This window comes from Athene noctua, chromosome Z (assembly GCF_965140245.1).
Source record: "Athene noctua chromosome Z, bAthNoc1.hap1.1, whole genome shotgun sequence".
In the NCBI taxonomy this organism is placed as follows: Eukaryota; Metazoa; Chordata; class Aves; order Strigiformes; family Strigidae; genus Athene; species Athene noctua.
The window spans coordinates 46,942,078-46,962,006 of NC_134077.1; the positions used below are offsets into that span (position 1 = coordinate 46,942,078).

Sequence of the window (19,929 nt, forward strand, 5' to 3'; positions counted from 1 at the left end):
CTCTCGAACCCACTCGTCACGGGTAGGGGGGGACGACGACTCACTCGAGCCCGCGTGTCACTGGTGGGGGGGGACAATGACTCTCTCGAACCCACTTGTCACGGGTGAAGGGGAACGACGACTCTCTCGAACCGACTTGTCACGCGTGGGGGGGTCGACGACTCACTCGAGCCCACTTGTCATGGGTGGGTGGGGACGACGACTCAATCGAGCTGAATTGTCACGCGTGGGAAGGGGAAGACGACTCACTAGAGCCCACTTGTCACGGGTGGGGGGACGACGACGACTCATTGGAGCCCACTTGTCACGCGTGGGGGGTGGACGACGACTGACACGAGCCCACTTGTCATGGGTGGGGGGTGACGACGACTCAGTTGAGACAACTTGTCACGCGTGGGGTGGGTACGACGACACAATCGAGCCCGCTTGTCACGGTTGGAGGGGACGACGACGACTTACTCCAGCCCACTTGTCACGCGTGCGGGGGGGAACGACGACTCACTGGAGACCATTTGTCACGGGTGGGTGGAAGACGACGACTGACAGGAGCCCACTTGTCATGGGTGGGGGGTGACGACGACTCAGTGGAGACAACTTGTCACGCGTGGGGTGGGGACGACGACTCAATCGAGCCCATTTGTCACGCACGGGGGGTGGATGACGACTGACACGAGCCCACTTGTAACGGGAGGGAGACGACGACGACTCACTCGAGCCCACTTCTCACGCGTGGGGGGTGGAGGACGACTGACACGAGCCCACATGTCACGCGTGGGGGGTGGACGACGACTCACTCAAACCCACTTGTCACGGGTGGGAGGGACGACGACTCTCTCGAACCCACTTGTCACGCGTGGGGTTTCGACGACTCACTCGAGCCCACTTGTCACGCGTGGGGGGTGGATGACGACTGACACGAACCCACTTGTCACGGGTAGGTGGGGACGATGACTCACGCGAGCCCACTTTTCACGGGTGGGGGGGGACTACGACTCACTCGAGACCACTTGTCACGGGTGGGGTGGGGACGACGACACAATCGAGCCCACTTGTCACGGTGGGGGGGGGGACGACGACTCAATCGAGCCCACTTGTCACTGGTGGGGGGGGTCGACGACACACTCGAACCCACTTGTCACGAGTGGGGAGGGGAACGATGATTCACTCGAGCCCACTTGTCACGCGTGGGGGGGGAAGGGCGATTCACTCGAGCCCACTTGTCACGGGTGGGGGGGGCACGATGACTCACTGGAGACCATTTGTCACGCGTGGGGTGGGGACGACGACTCAATATTAGCCCACTTGTCACGCGTGGGGTGGGGATGACGACACACTCCAACCCAATTGTCACGGATGGGGGGGGGTCGACGACACACTCGAGCCCACTTGTCATGGGTGGGGCGTGGACGACGACTCAATCGAGCCCACTTGTCACGGGCGGGGACGACGAGTACATCGAGACCACTTGTCACGCGAGGGATGGGGACGACGACTCAATCGAGTACATTCGTCACGCGTGGGGGGGGTTGACGATACAATCGAGCCCATTTTTCACGGGTGGGGGGGACACGACGACTCACGCGAGCCCACTTGTCACGGGTGGGGGGACGACGACGATTCACTCGAACCCACTTGTCACGGGTTGGGGGGACGACGACTCAATCGAGCCCACTTGTCACGCGTGGGGTGTGGAGGACGACTGACACGAGTCCACTTGTCACGGTTGCTGGTGACGACGACTCAGTGGAGCCAACTTGTCACGCGTGGGGTGGGGACGACGACACACTCGAGCTCTCTTGCCACGAGTGGGGGTGGTCGACGACATACTCGAGCCCAGTTATCGCGGGGGGGGGGTGGACGACGACTGACACGAGCCCACTTGTCACGCGTGGGGGGGGGACGACGACTCAATCGATCCCAGTTGTCACGGGTGGGGACGACGAGTCCATCGAGCCCCCTTGTCACGCGTGGGGGGTGGATGACGCCTGACACGAGCCCACTTGTCAAGGGTGAGGGGACGACGACGACTCACTCGATCCCACTTGTCACGCGTGGGGTTGTCGAGGACTCACTCGAGCCCACTTGCCACGAGTGGGGGTGGTCGACGACATACTCGAGCCCAGTTGTCGCGGGTGGGTGGTAGTCGACGACTGACACGAGCCCACTTTTCACGGGTGGGGACGACGAGTCCATCGAGCCCACTTTTCACGCGTGGGGTGGGGACGACGACTCACTCGAGCCCACTTGTCACGCGTGGGGGGTGGACGACGACTGACACGAGACCACTTGTCACGGGTGGGGGGAGGATGACGACTCACTCGACCCCAATTGTCACGGCGGGGGGGGGGACAACGACTCAATCGATCCCACTTGTCACGGGTGGGGGGGGTCGACGACACACTCGATCCCACTTGTCACGCGTGGGGGGGGACGACGACTCAATCGAGCCCACTTGTCACGGGTGGGGGGGGTCGACGACACACTCGAACCCACTTGTCACGAGTGGGGGGGGGAACGACGACTCACGCGATCCCACATGTCACGTGTTGGAGGTGGACAACGAGTCACTCAAGCCCACTTTTCACGGGTGGGGAAGACACGACGACTTACGCGAGCCCACTTGTCACGGTTGGGGGGGACGACGACTCTCTCGAACCCACTTTTCACGGGTCGGGGGGGACGATGATTCACTCGAACCCACTTGTCACGGGTGGGGGGGGACGACGACTCTTTCGAACCCACTTGTCACGGGTGAAGGGGAACGACGACTCTCTCGAACCGACTTGTCACGCGTGGGGAGGTCGACGACTCACTGGAGCCCACTTGTCATGGGTGGGTTGGGACGACGACTCAATCGAGCCGACTTGTAACGGGTGGGGTGGATCGACGAATCACTCGAGCCGAATTGTCACGCGTGGGAAGGGGAAGACGACTCACTAGACCCACTTGTCACGCGTAGGGGGTGGACGACGACTGACACGAGACCACTTGTCACGGGTGGGGTTTGGACGACGACTGACACGAGCCCACTTGTCATGGGTGGGGGGTGACGACGACTCAGTGGAGACAACTTGTCACGCGTGGGGTGGGGACGACGACTCAATCGAGCCCGCTTGTCACGCGTGGGGGGTGGATGACGACTGACACGAGCCCACTTGTCACGCGTTAGGGGACGACAACGACTCACTCGAGCCCACTTGTCACGCGTGGAGTGGGGACAACAACTCAATCGAGCCCATTTGTCACTGGTGTGGGGGGACGACGACTCACCCAAACCCACTTGTCACAGCAGGGGGGAGAAGACGACTCTCTCGTACCCACTTGTTACGGGTGAAGGGGAACGACGACTCTCTCGAACCGACTTGTCACGCGTGGGGGGGTGGACGACTCACTAGAGCCCACTTATCACGGGTGGGTGGGGACGACGAGTCCATCGAGCCCACTTGTCACGCGTGGGGTGGGGACGACGACTCAATCGAGTACACTTGTGATGCGTGGGGGGGGTTGACGACACAATCGAGCCCACTTGTCACGGGTGGGGCAGACGACGACTCACTCGAACCCACTTGTCACGTGTGGGGGGGGGAACGATGTTTCACTCGAGCCCACTTGTCACGGGTGGGGGGGGGAACGGCGATTCAATCGAGCCCACTTGTCACCGGTGGGGGGGGCACGACGACTCACTCGAGCCCACGTGTCACGCGTGGGGGGTGGACGACGACTGAAACGAGCCCACTTGTAACGGGAGGGGGACGACGACGACTCACTCGAGCCCACTTATCACGCGTGGGGGGTGGACGACGACTGACACGAGACCACTTGTCACGGGTGGGGGTTGGACGACAACTGACACGAGCCCACTTGTTACGCATGGGGTGGTGACGACGACTCAATCGAGCCCACTTGTCACGGGTGGGGGGAGGATGACGACTCACTCGACCCCACTTGTCACGGGTGGGGGGGGACGACGACTCTTTCGAACCCACTTGTCACGGGTGGGTGGGGAAGACAACACACTCGAGCCCGCATCTCACGGGTGGGGGACGACGACGACACAATCGAGCCCAATTGTCACGGGTGGGGGGACGAGGACGACTCACTCGAGCCCACTTGTCACGCGTGGGCGGGGTCGACGACTCACTCGAGGCCGCTTGTCACGCGTTGGGGGGGTGGACGACGACTGACACGAGCCTACTTATCACGGGTGGGTGGTGAGGACGACTGACACGAGCCCACTTGTCATGCATGGGGTGGGGACGACGACTCAATCGAGCCCACTTGTCACGCGTGGGGGATGGAGGACGACTGACACGAGTCCATTTGTCACGGGTGGGGGGTGACGACGACTTAATCGAGCCCAGTTGTCACTGGTGGGGACGACGACGACTCACTCGACCCCAATTGTTATGCGTGGGGGGGGACGACGACTCACTCGATCCCACTTGTCACGGGTGGGGTGGGTAGACGACTCACTCGAGCCTACTTGTCACGCGTGGGGGGTGGATGACGACTGAGACGAGCCTACTTGTCACGCGTGCGGTGGGGACGACGACTCAATCGAGCCCAATTCTCACGGGTGGGGTGGGGACGACGACTAAATAGAGCCCACTTGTCACGCGTGGGAAGGGGAAGACGACTCACTAGAGCCCACTTGTCACGGGTGGGGGGTGACGACGACTCAGTGGAGACAACTTGTCACGCGTGGAGTGGGGACGACGACTCAATCGAGCGCAGTTGTCGCGGGTGGGGGGTGGACGACGACTGACACGAGCCCACTTGTCACGCGTGGGAGGGGAAAACGACTCACTAGAGCCCACTTGACAAGGGTGGGTGGGGACGACGACTCTCTCGAACCCACTTGTCACGGCGGGGGGGGGGACGACGACTCAATCGAGACCACTTGTCACGGGTGGGGGGACGACGAGTCCATCGAGCCCACTTGTCTCGCGTGGGGAGGGGAAGACGCCTGACACGAGCCCACTTGTCACGGGTGAGGGGACGACGACGACTCACTCGAGCCCACTTGTCACGCGTTGGGTGGGGACGACGACTCAATCGAGCCCACTTGTCACGCGTGGGAAGGGGAAGACGACTCTCTAGATCCCATTTGTCACGGGTGGGGGGTGACGACGACTCAGTGGAGACAACTTGTCACGCTTGGAGTGGGGACGATGACTCAATCGAGCCCAGTTGTCACGGGTGGGGGGAGGACGACGACTCTCTCGAGCCCTCCTGCCACGAGTGGGGTTGTCGAGGACTCACTCGAGCCCACTTACCACGCGTGGGGTGGGGACGACGACTCAATCGAGCCCACTTGTCACGCCTGGGAAGGGGAAGACGACTCTCTAGAGCCCATTTGTCACGGGTGGGGGGTGACGACGACTCAGTGGAGACAACTTGTCACGCGTGGAGTGGGGACGACGACTCAATCGAGCCCACTTGTCACGCGTGTGGTGGGGACGACGACTCAATCGAGCCCACTTGTCACGCGTGGGGGTGTCGACGACTCACTCAAGCCCACTTGTCACGCGTGGGGGGTGGACGACTCACTCGAGACCACTTGTCAGGGGTGGGGGTTGGACGACGACTGACACGAGCCCACCTGTCACGCGTAGGGCGTGGACGACAACTGACACGAGCCCACTTGTCACGCATGGGGTGGTGACGACGACTCAATCGAGCCCACTTGTCACGGGTGGGGGGGGACGACGACTCACTCGAGCCCACTTGTCACGGGTGGGGGGAGGACTACGACTCACTCGAGCCCACTTGTCATGGGTGGGTAGGGACGACGACTCAATCGAATGCACTTTTCACGAGTGGGGGGGGGATCATCACTCAATCGAGCCCACTTGTCACGTGTGGGGGACGATGAGGACTAAATCGAGCCCACTTGTCACGGGTAGGTGGGGACAGTGACTCACGCGAGCCCACTTGTCACGGGTCGGGGGGGGACGACGACTCACTCGAGTCCACTTGCCAAAGGTCGGAGGGGACAACGACTCGCTTGAACCCACTTGCCACGGGTAGGGAGGGGACGAAGACTCGCACAAGCCCACTTGCCACCGGTGGGCGGGGGACGATGATTGACACATAACAAGAGTTTTCGACCTGTGAAAGCGCATATGAGTTGGGATGCAGTGGGTACATGAAACGAGGCAAAGCTGTCTTTTGCACACAGCTATTAAGGGCAGCAGGCAAAGAAACCATCAGAAATAGTCGTCGGAGTGATAGCTGATGGCAAAGGTGATGGTGCTCTTGCAGCACCAGAAAACGTTGCTGTGAACTTGATGGTAAAAGTGTCTATAACTAGGACAATGCTGTGACTACAGAGGCAAAAGAGGGCAAGGGACCACAGCAGAAAGAGACATGAGCAAGTGACACTTTTGAATGCTCTTTGCTGAAAGTGAGGATGTGACTAGTCAGTTACTGCTCCATATCTCTTAATTTCTTTAAATGAATGCAAGATTTTTAGATTTTTTTGAGAAACTCTAAATCAGATTCTCCAATCAGTGCAACACTGTCAAAAACATAACCTGTGAAAGAATTGCTATATTATTTTTAGTTGTTTATTTCCCTTTCTTTTTCTTTTCAGAAACCATCCCTCACAGTAATGGCGGAAACGCTAACAGTCACTATTTCTCTAACCCTAGTTATCATACCCTAACTCAATGTACTACCCCACCTCATGTCAACAACATCGACAGACTGACCCTAGCAAAGGTAAAGCATAAAAATCTGGATGCTTCTGTGTAAATTAGCGTTTGTTTTATTTTACTTTGTTCCCTAATGTTTCATATTTGGTTTATTTTTGCTTTCCCTGATTGTAATCTGGAAATTTAGCAACTTCCCATCAGTTTCAGTTTCTGTTACCTGTCTTTCTGTGAAACAGGCAAAAAACAATCAGCTGTTTGTGAACCTTAAAAATGTGCAACCTGGAAAACGAGGAACTGTCATGGACTTCACAGGAACACTGCCTGCAGACTGGAAACATGGTGGCTACCTCAATGAGCTTGGTAACCAAAAAAAAAAGAAAAAAAAAAAAAAAGGAGGAGAATGTGAATACTATACATTCTGTTTGGGATGGATTAGAAAGCAGGGATGTTTGTTTTCCTGGTTCTCCACTCAGGGTAGTACCAGGCTTGTTAGACTGTGTGTGAGGTTCAGAGTTACAGGTTTGACCTTCCTTTAAGGCAGTACCCCCCTGGAGATGAAAAAGTGAATCCTTGTGAGGAACAATTAATCGGTTTGATGCCTAGTGCAGACATGATATGCAAAATGTCTCGTACTACTTTTATTAGAAGATTTGCATACTAATTAGTTTCATTCAATGAAACTAATAGTTTGAAACTATGAATTAGTTTCAAACAATTGGTAGGGTATTGTACAATAAGGGTCTACTTTGGCAAAATTGCATATTCTTGTTAAATAAATGAGAGCTTGCATATCCTTTTCTTTTTTTAAATCCACACCAAATGGAATCGGTGCGTTAAAAAGTAGTTTCTCATCTCTGAGCTGCTTCAGATGTAAATTCTAGGGGCATCTTCCCAGCTAAACCTCCTCTTTGCTAAAAGACAGAGCATTGTCCTTAAGAAGAAAAATGCCCAAGAAGTGGTGAGAGTTGCTTTATCCTGCTTTATGATATCTTTGCTGTCTTACCGTCCTTACCCAGTCTCCTGCATTCCAAAAAAGACTGGATTGCACGGATTACCTCTCTGACCAGTGAAAGCCTTAAAAGGGACTTTCAGTACTAGTATAATTCAGATAATTTAATTACCTTCATTTTTGGTCCTAATCGGTATCAGATTCTGAGAATCAGAACAACAGTATGCAGCAGTTTCTTCCTGCGCATCCCCAGCCTTCGTCAGGCTCAGACCTGAGTTTTCCTAGAAAATGGGTTTCAGTCATAATGCTTGAGTGTTCACATTTTCTTAAGACCATTTGTACCAGCACTTAAGACTCTTAAGAGATATTGGCTGTGGTTAATCCACTGCAGTAGATCTTGATTAACAGGGAGATCTAGAGGACTGGATGAATGCTGATGTTATATCTGTTTTCTAGAAGATCAGATGGGATTACTAGGGTATCTCTAGTAGGCATTAGTCTTGGTGAAAACAACAGAACAGCTGACATGAGATCTGATAAATAAAAACAGGGTAGGAGTAAAATTAATTGGTTTAGGTCTGTTCAAGAAACATGACTTAGTCCTTGGAAACTATGCATTTTGTTTATAGAGATACTATATAGGTAAAATGATTTTAGGCTTTTGTAAGGCTTCTAGCATTGTATCACAGTACAATCTGATTAAAAAATTAGCACTCCATAATATCAATCAAAGCTATTTGAATGGATTAGTAACCAGGTAAGTGACAGGCCTCTGAGGACAGTTGTCAGGCATTGCTGATTACCTGTGTTTATATTGAGAGAAATCTGTTGCTAGCACATAACTGCAAAGCTGTAGACTTAGGTGCTAAGTGTTAGGCCATTCCTGCAGCAGAAGGGACTGGAAGAGAGTGACCTTGGACAACACAATGGGAGTCATTAACTGTGCAAGCACAGTACCAAGAATTGGAGTAAACTTTGCATACTCTCAGATTTTCAGGTCAAGATGGGATGCCTTTCTGGTTGAAACAATTTATCCAGACAAAAAATATGCTTTAATCAAACAGCAGTTATTAGAGACTCATTCAAGAGTAACTGGGGGAAGCATAATGCCCTGTGATATCTATGAGGTTCCCTTATGACCTTAACCACCTTCTCTCTTTGGGAAGCTACTGTTTGAAAGTGTGCAGACAAATAGCAACAATGCTTCTGTAACCCCATGCCGGGAAGTTTCACAGTGCTTATAAAAGAATTATTCTGCTAAGGTAGCCATTAGTCCCAAAGCAAATCTTAAGGCTTTAGCAGCTGTTATCTAACCACTTTTCTTTGATTTTAAAACTACTGTGGTTTTTATATCGTTTTTCTTAGGTGCTTTTGGACTTGATAGGGGATATTTGGGAAAGTCCCTGAAAGGTGAGGTTATTTTCTGATGCATTTAAATGAAATGACATAGACATTCAGTTTACTCTTCTCAATTATCTTTTGTTTCTTTGTGGAGAGAATATAAAATAATTTTAGACGAAATTATTCCTAGACACTGAATCAATGAATGAAGTTTGTTTACTTTTTTGTTTGTTTTTTTGAGGGAAGGGTCTAAAACAAAACCACCACCCCCCCCCCCCCCCAAACCAAACCAAGTCTTTCTAAGTCCCCTGTGTGTCACATAGATCAAATGTTTCTGTAATGATCAAGTCATGAAATGGCTCTGTTCTAGACAGCAGAAGGGGGATGGCCCTTGAATTCAGCCTAGTGAAACAGGTAAGGATGCCTCTGATGAAAGGCTTTAAAAGAGAACCAATTTCTCTTGCAACTGGCCTGGTCAGTGTAGAACTGCATGACTACAAGCTGCAGTGCTTCATCACATTCAGTGCAGGCCTTCAGAAGGGATATCAAAATAGGAATACATAGAAAGAAAGGCGAAGCTTCAGAAATTCAGGGTAGTGGTGATATTTTCATCTTTTGAATTCTGCAGTTTTCTCATAAGGCTTTATACTGGACCACTTATACTGGCGTGTGCCGCTATTTTTGTTACATGATTAAGGTATGGCAAGGGTGACTAGAATGCCTGGATGTCTAAACAATGAAAAAAGTGCAACTAAGTCCATATGAATTATGTATGAGTTAAATATGTAGACAAAAGCAGCTGGTTTTTCACCTTATGTGTAATACAAGACAGTTAAGATGAAGGAGTGATTTATTATCCCTGACATTTCTTGGAGGATTAGGGGAAGGCCAATTTAAAATACCTTAGAAGAGTCACAGTTGTGAGCACCTAACCACTGAGAGGTTCACCAAGGTCAGTCTTACACTAGATACTCAGAGTTGGGAACAAGCTGAGAAAGTCTCAGCTCTAAAGCTTAAATAACACAGCATATCACAAAACAGCACAGAGAACAGAGTAACACGGATGCCACAAAATCTCTTCCCAGCATAACAAACTATGTCTTCTCTTAAACTACAGTTACCTGCCCTTCAGCTAAATCTTGAAGTGACAAGCCACCTGGTGTTTCCTTTTCAGTTCACCTATGTGCACCTTATGGAAACTTAGGAGAAGCTGGTTACTCTTTCAGTGTGGCTGCATACTCAAACCACAAACACCAAACAGGCCATCTCTAGAAGTTACCACCTGCCCAGACATTGCTGTTGGGAACAGTCTTAGATCTTCTAATAGTGTCCTGAGTTCAGCACTTGAAGAGGCAAAAAGTATTTTGAAGTGCCCATTAAAAACTGATTCTACACATTTTTTGTATTTATTGCTAGCTATTTTAACCAGAATTGAAGGTGCTTGGACTTTGCAACAAGAATTTGCTGATGTCAAGACTAAGGCCACAAAAGAGCATAGCAATTAGAATTGCTTTCCTTGATTTTGCTGTATAACAATTTTGCAGTGTTATGAAGGGTTTCCATTTAAATATTTATGACTGACTTTTTAGAATTCAAAATTAAAGAATGCCCTGTTTATTAGCAATGTCCATAGTATGTAGCATGCTTGAGAGAGTAATGTATTCTCCTTTTGCAGATCTAGTGAAGAACTCTGAATACAATTTAAGTAATTGCTCATTAAGTAGTTCTGAGAACCCATATGCTACTATAAAAGACCCACCAACTCTTGTACCAAAAAGTTCTGAATGTGGATACGTTGAAATGAAGTCACCAGCACGCAGGGACTCTCCATATGCTGAGATTGCCAGCTCTGCTTCAGCCAATAAAAATGTTTATGAAGCTGGTAAGTACAAAATCTACTCCTAGACGTTGAAGGTTAAGAACAAAGAGCACAGAACTTTTTTTTTCTTTGAATTACGTTAATCAAAACACATGAAAAATCACTGACAAAAAGGACAATATGTTCAGATGCTATTTTCTGAGCAAAAGCTGTAACAACATACTTCTTTTGAGACAAGTGGTGTAATTCACAAGAACAGTGTTTGAAATATGTTCAGCTCTGTTCTGTAACCTAGAGATACCTCTGAATTTCCCTGGTTTGAAACCCTTTCTTTACACAACACCATAAAGATAAGATGAGCATTTGATTGCAGTATCATTCAACTCTAGATTAGGCTGTTAAGTACTGAACACAGCTGGAGTAAGTGTATGGAAGGGATAGAAAATAACAGTTTCCTCCTCTTGATCTGAAAGAACAGCATCTTCACCCCCAGACACAGTATTTTACTGATATGGGCCCTATCTAGTTACTGCATTACTGTAGTTATTGCAGTTACAGAAAACCTTGGGGTCTTGTGGAATGTTAGTTATCCTAATGGTCTCTGGTCTGGAATAAAGTGTATGCCACATGTCATAGGACACCATCTTCCTTTTCTGTCCCCAATTAGAGATTCCTCTGAAATCCATCAATATCCCCATGGTGCTTCTAAGCATTTTTATAAAACCTTGAAAGTCCCAAATTTGGCCTTTGGAGTTTTTTTTTAGTTTTTCCACACACAAAGGACAGATGCTGTTCTATTTGCTTCTGCCAGTAAAAGCCCACATCTAGGTGTAACTTAGTGTAAACCCCAAACATCTTAACATCAGCCTTTGTTTCTACACCTGCATTTCAGGACTCAGCATGACAAGGCTTTATATTGAAGCAGAAAGGAGTGGATATTTTGTAATGCAAACTGAAATGAAGTACAGTGTTTGCCTTCTGTTTGCCATTTCTAGTGCAGAATGTTTGTGCTCTCTTTTATCACAGAACCTACAGTCAGCATTGTCCAGGGAGCATTCAGCAGCAGTGGACGTTTCAGCCAGGATCCTTATGATCTTCCAAAAAACAGCCATATTCCATGTCATTATGACTTGCTACCGGTTCGAGATAGCCCCACATCCTCTACAAAGGAGGTCAGCAGCGAATGACCCCAAAAGCTGATGTGTAGGACTCTGAAGGGGCAAAGCGGCATGGTTGTACTCCTTCTTCTAATTCGGCATAATTTTTGGCTCTTAATCTGTCCAGCAAACAATTGCTGTACATTAAACAGAATCTCAACATGAGGTTTGTATTGTGTATACAAGGGACAGATGGGCAAATGCCACACTCTGGGGATCCTGATCATTCTTTTTTTCATGGCAGTAAATGTTATAGAAACAGGTATGCAACTCATTTATTCTATAATATACTGGCTTAAAAATACGTTTGCAGATTAGTTTTGATAACATCCCATTTCATCTACTTTAAATATAGACTTCATATTTGTCATGTTTCAGAGAAGAAATACTCCCAGGACAGTACAATTTACCAAATACCACTTTGTACAGGTGATCTGATTCCCTAGTTATGTAGAAGAAAAACTGCTTTGCCAAATTTTACCTTCTATTGTGATCTTTAGTCAAGACATACTAAGAAACAAGATGGGGATAAGTAAGCACAATACTGCAGTTGTTTGGGAAATCCATTATCAGGCTTTTTCGTCTGCTACTGGCAGTGGGGTATCTTGCTTGAATAGTTTTGGAGATAAAAGCATTGCATACATCAATATTATATGATGCCTCAAGATCTCTTGGTACTCCAGACCCAGCACCAGTCTTCAGCAAATCTTTTGCTATGATTCAGCTCCGTATGTTGCAGTTCTGACCACTACGTCTGCCATACACAAGTAAAAATACATATCAGTAATTCATAAATTATGTAAATTAAATCAGTCTATTTTTATCACCATGGACTGATGTAAGGAGTGGACAAAGGTGATGACTGCTGTAAATCTTAACTGCAAGGAAAGGTTTACGTTTTATAAACAGGTAGTAATGATGACTGTAATATAGAATAAAAATAGTAAAGTGTTCTGGTTTTTTTTCTTAGAAATAACTAAGCAATCTCTGTGCATCCTTGCTAAAAAGGCACCTTTTTTTATAATTGATGTCATGCTTAAGCTGGTCTTTTGCATTGCTAATAATGTGACACATGTACTCCCCATTCTTCATTAACTTGTGTCTCCTCTTTGTGTCTGTGTTTCTAGTGATCTAGCTTGTAATTGCAAAAGTATTCTACTTTGCGTCCATTTATTTTGCATTTTTGCCAGCTGGACTTTATTTATCTGGTTAAAGGGACCTCTGGGCAGAGGGAGAGGATTAAAGTAAGAACGCATGTCATACTGATGTTTATCGGAGGTAGTTAGCTCATCCATAATAGTTTAACTAAATGAATTGGTGAAAAAAATCAAGGTGTTTTTGTCGAGGATAATTAAAAGAATGCTGAAGGAAAGGGAAAAGCAGTCCCTCTTCAAAGTTTAGCTTATTCTGATGACTATATGGATGGACATCATCTTTCCAAAAGGCTCCCTTCTCTCCCTCCAAAAGAATCTGTTATGAACTGCATAATTCAGAGGAAATTAAATTTGCCAAGGTGTCCATCTGTTGAAGCAAAATTGTCCCCCAAACACATCATCCTAAAAATAAAATGGTTTATATAGACTGGACGTTCTCTTTCAGTGGAAAGTTACCTTTAGATACATAAAAAATGATGTGGCAGTATTACTTTCAGCTGCTCCCGATGTCAGGGATGCTACCTGCTAACGTTCTTATAACCCCAACAGGCCTTTCGAACACCCTGCTCTGGTGGTAACTCTGTAGCTTCTTGTGAATAGAATATCTTGTCTGGAGGACTGTTATATCCTCGACTGATGGGGACTGGATAGGGAAAGGACACAGGCATATAATGGGAAGCAGTAGTCCTCTCTTCTCTTCTGTGTTGGGGTCACATTTTGGCACGAGACCTGTGATGCACTGTAACAATGTGAAGGACAGTTGATAGGTCAGGAGTTCGGTTTACATGCTCTCTGGCTTAACACAGGGCGTGCCATGACCATTTTTATCTGCTAACAGTCTGAGACAAAGAATTATCACTATTGTGACAGCATTGATAAATGACAATTAGATGCCTTTGGAATACAAAATGCAACAGAGGATCAACTGGAAGAAAAACTGAAAAAATTTTTGGAAATTTTTTTAAGAGGAAACGCGGAGCTCATGTAGAAATACAGTTTGCTTTTATTTGCTGTCACTGATGTGGTGATAAATCAGAGATCTGCATCCAGAGACATTGTTGGTGATGTGCCCAAGCCTGAGAATGTATATGCCTGTATGAAGTGCCCTATAAAGGTTTTGGGTTTTGCTGGCTGTGAGCACTGGCTGTTCTGTAATTCCCTGGGCATTTCTTGTGTATCTGTGGAATAAATGATTTTATTATCTTTGGATTTGGCAAGTACAGAAATTAACTGCAAGATTTCAAAAAACAGTTGCCATTTAATCCTTCCATAAGACAAAGTACTGATTGGGTTTGTGTGCATACAGATAACATGCAGAGCTACTGGTATATACATGTGTTTGTACTGTGTGAAACAGACTTTAAAATAAAACCTTTATTTGAAGCCATGAATAGCAAATGCTGTATTTAGCAATTGTGAGCTCACAAAAATTTATTTTCTTACTCCGTGTAAAATTTGGAGACCACTAGATAAATTAATCTTCATAATATAAACAGGTTTTTATATGAAAAAGTGAAGAGCAGAATAAATTACATTTGTTTGAAAATTTCTGGTATGTCACATATCCTCAAGTGGTATATTCAGCCAAATATCCATAAAAATGGATGAGTTTCTGATAATTTTGCCTCTTGTGTATGTTCTAAATATACACATTACCAAAGTCTGCCTTCCTATACGTGTGTAAAACTCTTGCTGTGTAGTCAGCATGAGCAATGTCTGCGTATTTCTGAGCCAGATTTGCATTACATAGAGGTCACATAAACGACTTGTGAATTTACTTCAGTGAATGATTGTTGGTAGACACTCAGGCTGCCTGCAGGGGTAACACATTCTTGTTAAATGGTAGCTGTATATCATTCCAGAGGAGAAAAGCACATGGGACTTGCATTAGCAATCCTGCTGTCTCCTGTACGGCTGGGGAGGCTTGCCCTGGAGTACACACTGCTGTCAGTTTAAGAGACTCCCAACTCAGTCCTCATGACTGTCACATAGCCCCTTCTGTACATCCCTGTATGTTCTTTAGAGAGTTTAAAGATTTCTGAACACGCATCATATATTGTGGTGGGAATTTAATGAGTAAGTTGATGAAATAATTTTAGCAAACACCATCTACTGAAGAGAACTGGCTTCACCACAGATAGGAAAGAGATGCCTTGCGTCTATGTATTCACATTACAATAGTGAGAAATACAGCACTGAGAACGGAGATAGCTATCGCCTAGCAACTTACCATTTAATAAAGTGCAAAATGCACACAAAGTTAATAGCCAGTTTTAAAGTAAGTAGTGAGTATGAGCTTCAGGTTTTAAATAATGTAGGCATATTAATTCTGGTCATTTAGCAGCATGATGGACCTCAAGGCTTTTAACTGTATCAAAGGTTTTTTAATCACAACACACTGTTACACATAAAATTTGTCCTTATCTTGATCCAGAGAACTCCCACTAATTTTAACTGGAGATGCTCATGCAGATTACAGGGGAAAGAAGATTTCATTCTGCATGCATACTTTCTGCTGAGACAATCTGCAAAGTCGAGTTAATATTGAAGTGAAGCTAGGATAAAACAAAATCAAGAGTAGGGAATGTGTTAGTCAAAATATATTGGATTTTACATGTACTGTGACTACAATTGAATTTTTTATTAGATATGTGTCCAAATAATAATCCTCATACTGAAGTTCTAAAGTCCAGACTGAATAATAGAGAGCTAATTTCGACAAAAATGCTTTATAGTAAAGATTGTATATATAGTAGTTTAAATGACTGAAAACAAATGGATGCATGTTCATTAATTACTGGACAGAAGATCTTGTCATTTGGTACACACATACTAGTGCTAGAGCACTGAACCTAACTCTTCTATCTTCAGGTTTTTAGCCCACAAACCTTCACTTTGATATGACTGAACTGTAATATATTTTTTAAGAAAACCTATCAAGTACGCCTAGCTTTTTTCTTAGCTGTAACAAAAACGTGTTTTGTTGTGAAAATATATATATTTTCCAAAGATGACCGATGTTCGTCATTCTGCCCTTCACTACCTTTTATTTCACTTCACATACATGTAGGTTAAAATGTAATAAAATTGCTAATGAAAGATGGGAAATGCTTTGAAATTTTTTGGTTTGTTTTTCATTTGCTTAGGATGGATCTTGAAATTGCATGGGAAATATAAAAAAATGCTATCCTTGTCCATACTGGATCACCAAGTAACGTATTTTCTCTCTTATAGAAAGCAAGTGGTTTATGAGATGCTTTGCAGAAAATCGAGGCTGATTTTGAACTGACGAACTTCTATAATTACTGTCTGTACCTGCAGGAGGAATTAATACCATAAACGGGGCAATGCTTTCAAGACTGTCTCTTGAATGATTAAAAGATTTAGTTGGGAAAGGTGGAGACCTGAGTCGCCAAAAGCAAGGCATTTATTTCCATTTTTCAGTAGGATAATAGCCTTCGATTAACCATGAACAAGTCAGTAACCGAAATACAAGGACAGTATAGAAGGCGGTAGCATTGTAATTTCTGGTTCCTAACTCTGACCCCCTAGGATGAATCCAAAACACTGGCTGGAGATACCTGCTGTGGGAAATTGTTTACTATAATAGTTTAATCAAGGATGAGAGATTAGCAATAAGAACTACTCATGGAAACAGAATGGTTTGGACGGGAAGAAGATAAGGACAGGAGAAACCTGGCAGAGCAAGCCAAGTGCTGCCTCTGCCCACCTGCCTGTGGGAGGAAGCAGGAGAGCAAAGAGGGCTGGCCAGAGTATTTGGGTGTGGAGAGAACCCGTGGGACCATGTTACTGCGTGAACCCTCTTGCCATAAGTGCCTGGGGACATCTGCCAGGGCCAGAGCGAGCTGGCGGGGTCCTGGGAAGACACGGCCGAGGCCTCGGTGACTGGCGTGAAACACCAATGCCGAGCACAAGGACGAGAGACGGGGGACGGAGCGGGCAGGGGTGCTGCGGTGACCCCAGACGCAGGCGCCGGGGAGTCAGCGTGGCTGGGATGAGTGCCATGGGTGAGGATGGCCCGTTGTGATGTCGCCAAGCAGATGGGTTCTGATATCACCCCGAGAGACGGGCTCTGATATCACAGAGTCCCCGGGCGATGGGTCCTGTTCTACCGGGCTCTGATGTCACCGAGCGACGGATTGTGACACGGCGTTCCTCGCTGCTAGTACCCGGGCGCCGAGGCCCACCTGGCTGGTTCGTGCCCGTGCTCCAGCTGAGCAGGTCGCAAGGCTGGAGTGTTGAGCGAGGCGTTGGTGCTGGTGGTCTGGCTGCGGAGTATTCCTGCTTGCCTGACCCCAGAGCCGTCAGAGGATTTTCCCCGGCCCTGCCAGGTGCAGGCAGCCGGGGCACACAGGAGGCTTGCTCGCAGCAGCAGCAGAGGTGAGCTGTGAGGGGACACCTCACCCTGGGGAGCCGGGAGGGTTTCCTTCTTGAGGGACCTGGGCGTTTCTTCCACCCGTCCTTGGGCCAGCCACTGACCGCGGCCTCCCTTCCTTTTGTAGCGTGACACCGGCTGCTGCATCACCACAGAGAGGGAGCAGTTCACCATCCCCAGCTCCCTCCCGGCTCACCGCAGCAGGTGGAGAGCATGGCCACGGAGCCAGGCAGTCGCTGTCCCATCTGCCTGGACAGCTGGGACGACGCTGCCTATGTCCTGCCATGCCTCCACCAGTTCTGCTACCGCTGCATCCTGCGGTGGGCTGAAAGCAAGCCCGAGTGCCCCCTCTGCAAGAGGCGAGTGCAGTCCATCGTGCACTCGGTGCGGGCAGATGACGACTTCGAAGAGGTCGTCATCACACCATCCGGGCTGGCAGCAGCGTCAGCTGGCACTCGCCGGGCAGGAGGAGTGCCCAGGCAGGCAGGCACCCGCAGCCTCCCTCGCCCTGTAACACCCCAGCCGCTGGCGGAGGAGCCGGTGCCCAGGGCTCCTCTGGGTGGTCTCCAGCCTGACACCTGGGCGTCCCTTTTTGATGACCACCCAGCGCTCCTCCAGCGCTTTCTGCCCTGGCTGCGAGAGCAGCTGGGGCTGATCTTTGCGGAGGAGCCTTCCACAGCGGCTGTGCTGGAGGAGCTCACCCTGGCGCTCCTGGGCTTGTTTGGGCTGGACGAAGACGTCCTCGTCCGGATGATGGAGGCCTGCCTCCAGGATCGCGCGGCCGCATTCGTACGGCAGCTCATCCATGTCGTCGTGCAGCGCTGCAGCGGGGAGGCCCACCGCCTGCTGGGCCTCGAGGACGGCCACGCTGCCCAGGAGCGGGAGGGCAGCCCCGCTCGTCCTGCTGCCTCCCGAAGGGACTCTCCTGCCCCTGGCCCAGCCCCCTCTGGCAGCCCGGCTGAGGCCCGTGAAGAGGAGCGCCCCGGAACACCAAGCGCTGCTCTTCGCGGGGGTCCCGGCAGCCCCCCGGACGCCCCCGTCCCAACACACGGGGAGCGGGAAGAGGCGCAGGAGGATTCGGGGGAGGCTGTGGCAGGCCCCTCCGCTCCCAGACGCGGCAGGGACCGCTCACGGGGGGGGAGACGGAGAGCCCCGAAGAGGAGGGCCGGCAGCTCCCGCGGCTCTTCGCAGCCGCCCAAGAGACCACCCCGGGGGCCAAACTAAGACCAGGCCCCGGGAGCTGCCGAAGCCAGGGCTGGGCCAGCAGCGGGGGCACGTGCCAGCCCACAAGTCAGCCAGAAGGCTCTCAGTAGCCTCAGCCTGCACCTCAGCAGCCGGTCCCGGGGCAGATGTTTCCAGCCAGGGGCTCTGCAGGGCCAGCCCGTACGCCATCGCTCATCCCCCCCGGCCTGTCCTGCTGTCACCGCACCCTCTGCCCCCACGTCCAGGGGCTCTGCTCTCCTACCAGCCTGCGCTGCCCGGTGCAGCCTCTCTACGGCGGCGCCCAAATCTCTCCTCCTGCGTGGACTCACGACTCGGTGCTGTTCTCTGCCCTGGAAAGAAAAGCACGTTGGAGGGCGACCAGATGTAAAGGCACAGTCTGCAAGTCTCTGAGCCGCAAACTGCTGGGTGAGTGTGCTGCAAAACTCTCACTGTTAGCTTGCCTTTGTCTGATGCCCTTGCCTAAGTATTTGCTCCTGGCTGCTATCACTGACCCCCTTCTAGTCTCTTCAGTACTCATTGTAGTGAAGCGTTCCTCCTCCCACTGCAAAAAATGACTTGCCTGCTAGCCACTAGGTCAGGCATTTTGCAGACCTGCTAGCAGAAAAGGGTTCAGAAATAAGATGCGGTCATACAGGAATGGGTACACGCTGAGCCACGTGTCTGCCTAGTTTGACTGTCTTTATGCTAACTTCCTTACAGAGAAGGTCACACCAGACGCGGAAATTTCCTGCATGATTTTCCTTTGTCTGTGAGAATCAGAACGACAGTGTACCCTGCCCTTCTACAGACCGGCACCGTGACGAACTGATTTCTGCAGTCACCTTGCTTTTCTGCATCAGTGTTCACGTAAGTCATGAATACAGACCCATTGTGAGCATGCACGTTTCCAGTTTACAGCTGAAACAAAACTAACCATACTTAGAAGGTTAGCAGACATCTCCTTCCAAGGACATAAGGTTCTTGTAGTGACAAGTAAATTCCAGGTATGGAGTCTGATAGAAATATAACCAACGACAATGGCAAAAGCAACAGGAACAGAATCCCGCTACTTTACCCCAACAGCCAAAGTGACGCTTTCAGAAACTGTGTCTTTTGCCCTGCCAGCAGCCATACACAGGTGACTGGTCGGCCCTTTGAACCCGTCTAGCTCCAAACGGGCACAGGACTGTACACATATTTTCAGAGATGCGTACACACAAACTACACGCCCTATTTTGGGGTCTACACGATCAC

The 19,929-nt window shown here is 49.1% G+C and overlaps 1 protein-coding gene across 1 annotated transcript; it reads left to right on the top strand.

The window, feature by feature from the left end:
* The first annotated feature begins 1,322 nt into the window (after window positions 1-1,322).
* LOC141973311 (multiple epidermal growth factor-like domains protein 10) lies at window positions 1,323-12,241 on the top strand. Its single transcript, XM_074931733.1, has 6 exons — window positions 1,323-1,557; window positions 6,596-6,723; window positions 6,893-7,016; window positions 8,971-9,015; window positions 10,622-10,828; window positions 11,792-12,241. Exons 1-6 carry the CDS (start codon window positions 1,323-1,325, stop codon window positions 11,950-11,952), a joined length of 900 nt encoding a protein of 299 aa, XP_074787834.1. The 3' UTR covers window positions 11,953-12,241.
* Window positions 12,242-19,929: the final 7,688 nt, after the last annotated feature.

What these genes read in the sequence shown, in the direction of transcription:
- LOC141973311 (XM_074931733.1), top strand. Translation starts at nt 1,323, where the DNA reads ATGACGACACACTCCAACCCAATTGTCACGGATGGGGGGGGGTCGACG. An exon ending in ATCGAGCCCATTTTTCACGG is followed by an intron (nt 1,558 to 6,595) that starts GTGGGGGGGACA and finishes TTTTCTTTTCAG; the next exon opens with AAACCATCCCTCACAGTAAT. An exon ending in TAAAAATGTTTATGAAGCTG is followed by an intron (nt 10,829 to 11,791) that starts GTAAGTACAAAA and finishes CTTTTATCACAG; the next exon opens with AACCTACAGTCAGCATTGTC.